The sequence below is a fragment of the Kryptolebias marmoratus genome, linkage group LG22 (genome assembly GCF_001649575.2).
Source record: "Kryptolebias marmoratus isolate JLee-2015 linkage group LG22, ASM164957v2, whole genome shotgun sequence".
Classification (NCBI taxonomy): domain Eukaryota; kingdom Metazoa; phylum Chordata; class Actinopteri; order Cyprinodontiformes; family Rivulidae; genus Kryptolebias; species Kryptolebias marmoratus.
The window spans coordinates 16760005-16768650 of NC_051451.1; the positions used below are offsets into that span (position 1 = coordinate 16760005).

Genomic DNA, 8646 nt, shown 5'->3' on the forward strand with positions numbered 1-8646 from the left:
CCCCCCCCCCCCCCCCCCCGGGGGGTGGACGTTATAATGAAGGGAAAGGAAAACATGCAGATGAACACAATTAAAATTTTATTGAACTTTGGTCAAAAATAATAAACAAGTGAATACATTGCCACCATGTTAGGAATCAATGGACAAGGACAATGCATTATTATGTGTGTTTAATGTTGTCAGTATATGGTTTTGTGTAGTCAACCTTTCATTTCTGCATTCACAACTATAAAGATCCACATTTGTGATAAGCGGTTCAAATTGGAGCGGCGTCCCTAATAAATGGAGGAAAGAAAAGAAGAAGGAAAAAAAAAAGGGCACATGTATGAGGCCTGTCTTTACTTCCTACTTATTACAAGATTTGGAGGCACTCTATGATCACATGAAACTGAATGTGTGCTGTGCAATTTTAACCCCCCCTCCCCGTTTCTGTGTTTTCGTAGACAGCCACGTGTAGCAGCAGAGTATGAGGACGTCATTTCTATAAAACAGGATTTACAAGTAATGCACATGAGGTTCGTAAAACGTTTCGGGGACGTAACTGGTAGCCGTCGCTGATAAAGAGTAGGTATTAAGGCTGCAGATTCCCTTTGTCCCGGACTTCCGTCTTGTGCCCTTTTCAGTTCCCAGCCTGCGTCCTAAAACATCGTCAACTTTAATCTCTTCTCATTGATTTTCCGCTTTCCAACTGTGGTTCTCAAACCCTCTGCCCCAAATGGGATTTCCTTGAGAAAATTAGCTCGAGATCTGCTCAAAAGACAGTGGTGTGACTGGACTCTTTTTTTTTTTTTTCTGTTTCATTTTTTTTTGTTTTGTTTTGTTTTGTTCCACCTCTCTACAACATAAAAAACATGCAAAGCAATAAACATGTTTTAATACCGTACTTCTAAATTTAAAAACACATCTGTAGTTTTAGTTTCTTTTATTATGTGGATGACAAGGTGTACTTGAGTAGATACAGTCAGTGAAATGATGTCACTGTATTAAATGGGGGGGGTAAAAAGAAGAGAAGGGAAGGGAGGAAAAAGAAACGAGTCCGCTTTCCAAACTTCATGGCCTTCTCCACCGTTACTCTGACCTGAATACAAGGCCAAATGGAAGGGGGGGGGAATGTTACAGTTGGGCTTATTGGCCATTGATCCGTGCTTCACGGGACCCAAAAACCTCGGAAAAGATGGATACAACCTTGACAAGACGTCATTGTACGGACTTCCAAGAGTTCTGTTGTTAAATCGTGAAATGAAGGCTTAAAATGTCAACACAAACACCGACGTTCAAGAGTTTGACCTCTGGGGAGTGCCATTCCGTCAATTAGACCCGAACTGGGCTTTCTGGGTCAGGGTGGGGGGAGGGGGTGTGTTGATTGCCCTGGTGCCAAAGGCAAAAAACAACCTAAGCTCATACTCAAAAAAATAAAACAGGCCTATGGATCAACCTCCTGTGGCAAAAAAAGTAGACACGTGCTTTCGAATTCTTCACCAGGAGGACAACAAGGCTGCTGCTTCTTATACAGATAGACAAGTAGTAGGCTTAACTACACAGGTATGGTAAAAGCCCTATCCTCTGGAGCCCCGCATCTTTTAGTTGATTTTGTCCTGGAAAATGTACAAGTTGTTGGTGGCTGCCACGGCTATCACGTTATCTTTGGGGTGCCAGGCAGTGTGGAGGATCTTCTTGTTGAAGTCCAGGCTGTCCACGCTGATCTCGTCCTTCTTCCTCTTGCCGCCGGTGGACACTTTGCGCGGCTTGAGCGTGGCCCGCGGTTTGCTGCTCTCCCGGGACGCCTCCAGTGTGATGTCCCGCCGGGTGTTGCGGTCAAACATTCGGAAGAAGTTGTTGTAGGAGCCGGTCATGATGGCACTGATGGAGACGATAAAAAAATGGATTATCTGACCCGGCACGCCGTAAAAACGAAGCAGGGAAACAAACCAAGCTAAACAAATAAAGTGACCGACAGATTAATGGAAGACAGCTGAACTACGAAACGCTAGCCTGTCCGACATTTACCTGTCACTGCCATTCCAGCAGCACTCGAACTTGTCAAAGATGCAGTCATTTTCATACAAGGAGCAGAGCTTACTGCGCAGGTATTCGTGGACCTGGAAGAAGACGAAACCGTGAGCGAGGCGCGCGACACCGCGAAACAGTCGGAGGAGTTTTAGACTTTATCGTCCCGGCGGGAGAGGAGCCAGGAGTCGGTTCTTGCACCTGATACGTCTCCACTGGCCGGTTCTCCATGTTGAGGTCCCAAACTTTGACCGAGAGATAGTCACGCGTCATCATGTAGCGGCCGCTGTGACTGAACTTCACGTCCGAGATGGAGGAGATGATCTCTGAGAAGAAGGACCGGCTGCTCGGATCCTCGGGTTCCTCAAAGACTGAAAAAACAAATTATTTACAGGTATTCAGTTCATCTTTGCAGAAAGCAAACCGGATAATCTAGATAGTTCAATTTTAAGAAAGGATATTTATTTTGAAGAACAGTGAATGGCCGTGGAGGTACTCACACTTTGAGTGCCTATCGCAGAGCGCCGCTGCTCGCATGTCACACAGGCGGATGGTGCCTTTGCTACTGCTGTACACGAATACATTGCATTGGTGTGGATGGCACTCAGCAGCTGTGATTACTTCCGTCAGTTCCTCCATGTTGGCGGGCTTGATGTCTACAATATCTGGGGGAACGCGCTGTTAAAGGAACCATCTCATGGGTTAGTAAGATGCAAAAGGCGCACACTCTAAGCCAGTGGTCTCCAATCCTGGTCCTCGAAGGCCCACTATCCTGCATGTTTTCCTTGTTTCCCTGCACCAATACACCTGATTCAGAGGTTAAATCACCTCTTCATGTTCTGCAGAAGCCTGTTAATGACACACTGATTCAAATCAGGTGTGTTGGAGCAGAGAAACAAGTAAAACGTGCAGGATGGTGGCCCTCGAGGACCAGGATTGGAGACCGCCGCTCTAAGCCGCACAGTCGATATCTGCTTTCTGAGCAGGACAAAAAAAAAGGATACTAAAACTTCTGTCTGTGATTTCCAAGTGCCATAGATTTATTCTTAGGTCATCTGCAGAGAGGTAAGTTTCATGATCACTATTTACAGAAATGGAATTAATGTGATAGGTGTGCGCATTTGCAAAGATCCTCCGAGGGCTTGCTTCTACCATGAGATCCATTGGCATCAGTACTGGTACCTGAAACACGACAAAAGCAAGCGTTTCAATTCTTCGCCAACTTGAATTGCTCTTTGTGTCTTCGACAGATCCCGCTCGTGGCTGCACGTACCCGTAAAGAGGTGATTCTAAAGGGGTCTCGGAGTCGTCCGTCCTCATCTTTCAGGTTGTACCCTTCTGCTCGTTTATCTCTTTCGCTTATTTTCCACAATTTGATAGTTTTATCTGGCAACGAAAAAAAAGGGGAAAAAAAAAGGGTAAACCCCGTGTTGCCAGTTTCCGTTTCTTACGTCAATGGGCGAAAGCAAGGGTTCTTACCGTTTGTTGAAAGTAGAAAGTGAGCAGCATTTTGTTGGGGTAGCCATCTTATTTTATTAATTTTTTCCTCGATTTCTAAACTTTTCAAATAGTCGAACTCCGGCTCGTGACTCTGAAAAGTGCTATAGACGTTATATTCTCCACGCAGGTGTGGACGATTCTTAGACTGAAACAAACAGCGGGGGAGGGGGGATAATGGAAACAAACAAACAAAAAAAAAACAGAACAAGCGTCACCAAGCAGAAACGTTTTTTTTTTTGTGCGGCACAGGGCGAGGTGAAGTGAGGAGCTCCCTTCTGACGTCATGCACCTCGTTCTGTCCCCGTCACCACGGACAAAATCCTACCTCCTGCTCGTGTTGAAATATCACTACTCGTCCTCCTTTGTCTCCAGTTGCAAGTAATTCTCCAGAATAGTTGAACTCAACGGTTGAGATTATGTCAGCTGGGAAAAGATAACACAGTGAATCCAAAATTAACAGGCCGTGACAGCTGAATGACGACAGACGAAGAAAAATGCATTATTTATGAGCCAAATCTGACTAGCTGGAATTTGCATAACACAATCAACAACGCCAGTTCGACTAGCCTTAATGTTTTTGCGACTTCCCAAACTTTTCAGCTTCTGACCCATAAAATAACAGTGACAAAGGTGTGTGACCCCATCTGTTGGCTCCAAAAATGCTAATGACTCTAATAAATAAGGACAAAATGACAACACACACAGTCTTAACATCCATTATATTTTTTAAAATCAGTTTATGGACTTGTATTTCAAGTTTTTGTGACGATTATGGTGCAAACAAAGTATAAAAACTAAGTTTTTTTTTATTGTAAGATGATGTCTGGAGATTATCTAAGGACCCCTACTTGGTGCTGAGTGACCCACACTGGGGTCCCGACCCCAACTTTGGGAATCATTGGACTAGAGTATGCTTCATATAGAGAACACTCTTTTTTTTTTTTTTTTTTTACTAGCTATAATTCACTTTGCGCTCATGAAAACAGGTTTGCGTACCGACCAGTTTGAACAGCATTTGCTAAAGGAAGGAGCAGAGGCGCTGCTGCGGAAGATGCAGCTGTAGTTTTTTTGTAAAAAAACAAAAACCAAAGAGTTTCTCTACATTTCCCATCAACAGCTAAACGATGACTCACCCCCCACTCGCCGTTGTTTAGGTCGTAACCAGATACACGCCATTTCTCGCATATTTTTCACCAGGCGCGATACGCAACCCTTTACACATCGCACTCATGCACCGCTCACTTTGAAGACGAACGGCACTGCTCTGATTACGGGAAGCTAACTTGTCAAATATCTAAACTAACTGTAGAGACAGATTTATTGAGAGGGAATTGTAAGCTGTATATATTCACAACGAGGAATAACTCACTAACTAGGCATAACTGTAATAACAAACCTGAGACGTTATATGAGACTTTTTTCCCCATCATACATTGTTCTGTTTACTTTCCTCAGCAGAATCAATTTTGTTCATTCTTTTAAGGGTTAACAAGGCCAGACTGACTAAAATAACTTAAGCACGATGCTGAAAATAACTGCTATGCATGGATGGCAAAAAGAAAACAAACATAATTTGCACACAGCGTGACCAGATTACTCTGTCCGTGTAACCTCCTGGTTAACCGGCTCAATTAGTTTGTTTTCTTTTACAAAGTGCGGGTTAACTTTTCCCGTATAGCTGCATGGGATGTTTAAATCTTGCGGAGAAACTGCAAATATCACAGTTTAAACTGAATAACCACAGAATGTCATGGACAAAGAATAATTACGCTGCTATTCAGAATCCCATTTGTCCTTTCCTCAATCAACACGTCAGGTTTCTCCTTGTTCTTATTTCTCCTTGTTCTTATTTCTCCTTGGATCAGTGGGGTCACTTTCCCCGTTCGTCGGGCTTTCAGCAGCAGACATCCACAACTACGTTACACCTAACAACTGAAACAGAAGTCCTACTAAGAGAAACTCACTTCTCAGATTATCTAGAACGCTTCATGGCTTTGAGTCTACTTATCAAAATCAGAGCAAGTGATTTTTTTAAAAGCAATTTCAGCCACCGATAATTGGAGTAATTACTATCAACAATGTAATTACAAATGAGGAAAACATATTTAGGCTACTTAATGAGAAGTTAAAACTAAAAGACCTAGAAGTAGCAAAGCTGAAATTTAAGAACGATATTTTTAAACATATTTAGCTTCAGTTCAAACAATAATAATGTCAGTCTGGTGTGGAAGAATATATTTATTAATCTAAAAGGAGCCATTGTAAGAAAGGACTGTGGATTGATTATATGTTACAACAGCTTGCCATACCGGCATGACTAGTGAAGTTGTTTTTGGAAACGACAAGGAGGACTGGAGTTTTAGGTACACTATATTTGCAAAAGTATTCACTCATCTGTCCAAATAATTGAATTTGGGTGTTCCAATCCCCTCCACGTCCACAGGTGTATAAAAAAAATCAAGCACCTGGGTGCGCAGACTGCTTCTACAACCATTGGTGACAGAACGGGTCGCTCTCAGGAGCTCAGTGAACTCCAGCGTGGTGCAGTGACAGGATGCCACCTGAGCAGTAAGTCCAGTCGGGAAATTTTCTTGCTGCTAAATATTTCCAGTCAGCTGTCAGCGGTTTTAAAACAAAGCGGAAGCGATTGGGAACGACAGCAACTCAACCATGAAGTGTTAGGCCCCGAAAAATCACAGAGGTCACCAACGTTCTGCAGAGTTGACAGCTACAGACCTCCAATCTTCATGCGGCCTTCAGATCAGCTCAAAAACAGAGCGTAGGGAGCTTCATGATATGGGTTTCCATGGCCGAGCAGCTGCATCCAAGCCATACATCATCAAGTGTAAAGCGTCAGATGCAGTGGTGTAAAGCATGTCGCCACTGGACTCTACAGCAGTGGAGACGTGTCCTCTGGAGGGACGAATCACGCTTCTCTGTCTGGCAATCCGATGGACGAGTCTGGGTTTGGCTGCAGTTTGGGGACGGCTCCATTCCTGTTCCAACATGACTGAGCACCAGGGCACAAAGCAAGGTCCATAAAGACATGGATGAGCATGTTTAGTGTGGGAAAACCTGACTGGCCTGCACAGAGTCCTGACCTCAGCCTGACAGAACACCTTTGGGATGAATTAGAGCAGAGACTGCGAGCCGGGCCTTCTGTCCAACATCAGTGTCTGACCACACAAATGTGCTTCTGAAGAAGGGTCAAAAATTCCCATAAACACTCCCAAACATTGTGGAAAGCCTTCCCAGAAGAGCTGAAGCTGTTTTAGGTGCAAAAGGGTGGGCCAACATCATATTAAACCTTTATGGATTATTAATGGGGGTCATATACGTGTGAACGGACGCGAGTGAATACTTTTGGCAATATCGTGTACCTGCAGTGGGTATGAACGCTTAACACAGGACGCCTGGCCTTCGTAGCTTATTAGGCGCGACATGTCTGAATGAAAACAAGCCATGATGTCACGACACGATTTATGGACGTAGCAGACTGACGTCATGGCCACACTCGCTCCCCCTTTAATAGTTTAGCTACCACCTAGCATGCAGCTAACCTACACCGTGAGGGCGTTTGCGCAACGGGTCCGCGAAAAAAATAAAAATAAAAAGACTCCCACCAAACACGACGGCCCCGTCTTTCACCAAAACCTGCCGCCCCCCACCACCCCTCTCCCGCGCATCCACGTACGGCTCCCAACCCGTGAAAGCCACAGAGCACCGCCATCCCCATCCCCATCAGCCAGGCGGTGTAGCTTTAGCCGCCGAGCTAGCGTTAGCCACGTACCTTCCGCAACATCCTCATCTATCGCTCCTTTCACTTGGGAGAAACACCACTGGAAATCGTTTCCTCCTGCAACTCCTGCGGAGAGAGCACAGCGTTAGTTCGGCTCGGGTTCGGCCTTTCTCTCCCCCCCCTCCTCAACCACCCCCACGTCCTCCACCACCTCCGGCACCACCGCCACCGCGACGACATGACCTGACAGTGACACAGTTTGACAACTTAGCTCCGCAGAGATAGCGTCGGCTTGGCTAACTTGCAGATTCAGGCCGTCACACACACCAAGAAGGGAGAAGGTGGATCCTTTTCCCCCCCTTCTGTGTGTGTCTCTCTCTCCCTCTCCCTCTCTGCCTCTCTCTCTTCAAAAACTATCTTACCCGCCATTGCTTCATTTAGCAGCTCTTGTTGCACACAGCGTCGGATGCCCAGTCAAACAATGCGGCTTGCGCGGGGGAAACGGAAAGCATCCACAATCAGTGTGAAGACTCGGGTTCAGATCTGTCAAGACCACGGAAATTATCCGTGATTTTTTTTTTCTCCTTCCAAAATGGCGCACAGTACATGGAGTAATGACGTCATGCACACATGCCACATCCTGGCTCCATCCATCCATCCTCCCGTGCATCCCTTTCTACAAACCTTAAGTTTTTTATTTCCAATCTTTACCGCGCTTCACTTTATTTTACATGTTAACATGATTTTCATGTCTGATATTTTTTTGTTTTTATTTTATTTTTATTTTTTTTTACCACTTTTTCTCCAATGGAAGGCACAGGCACTTCACTCACTGCACACTTCTTGGGATTTAATTCAGGTTAAATCGGATATAATTTAAAGGAAATTGCCAAGAAAAAACAAAACATTGATTTTTCTGGCACTGTAGTCGCAAGGCAAATGTCCTTCTTCATATGTCATTTTAATAGCACTGGTTGAGTGATTTAAAAATAAATATTTTCAATGTCCTTAATTAAGCCAAGAATAAATTTCAGATAGTTTGTAATATATTAAATATTAGGCGTCAGTTTTAAGAGATGTACCGCTTAAAAAAAACGTTTGACAGAATGGGGTACTCCTGGTTCTATTCGGTGATCAAATGGCGACATCTAGTGGTCAAACTACAGAACAACAATTTCACAAGTTTGGATTAGGTTGTGTCTCATATTGTCTGCCAAACGCAAAGGTTTGTGCTTCTGACTGGCGGCTTTTAAAATCGGAATATGCAAATTTAAGTTAAATATTTTAAGTCAAGTTGGATTTCAGGGGGACCTAATTATTTGCTGGAAGGGTAATGACACGGCTTGTTGGCATGCTGCTTAAATTTCACAAGAATGGCTGGTGATAAACTTCCTTGTCAC

General features: G+C 44.3%; 1 protein-coding gene across 1 annotated transcript; it reads right to left on the bottom strand.

Moving 5' to 3' along the window:
* Positions 1–57: 57 nt before the first annotated feature.
* ppp2r2d (protein phosphatase 2, regulatory subunit B, delta) lies at positions 58–7852 on the bottom strand. The gene is made up of 10 exons (XM_017431195.3): positions 7669–7852; positions 7298–7372; positions 3833–3930; positions 3487–3652; positions 3281–3393; positions 3012–3189; positions 2508–2672; positions 2209–2378; positions 2008–2099; positions 58–1860 (listed from the first exon to the last, which is right to left on the bottom strand). The coding sequence occupies exons 1-10, from the start codon at positions 7673–7675 to the stop codon at positions 1581–1583; spliced, it is 1344 nt and encodes a 447-aa protein (XP_017286684.1). The 5' UTR covers positions 7676–7852; the 3' UTR covers positions 58–1580.
* Positions 7853–8646: the final 794 nt, after the last annotated feature.

What these genes read in the sequence shown, in the direction of transcription:
- ppp2r2d (XM_017431195.3), bottom strand. An exon ending in CTGCGATAGGCACTCAAAGT is followed by an intron (nt 2,379 to 2,507) that starts GTGAGTACCTCC and finishes TTGTTTTTTCAG; the next exon opens with TCTTTGAGGAACCCGAGGAT. An exon ending in TGCTGGAATGGCAGTGACAG is followed by an intron (nt 1,861 to 2,007) that starts GTAAATGTCGGA and finishes CGTCTCCATCAG; the next exon opens with TGCCATCATGACCGGCTCCT.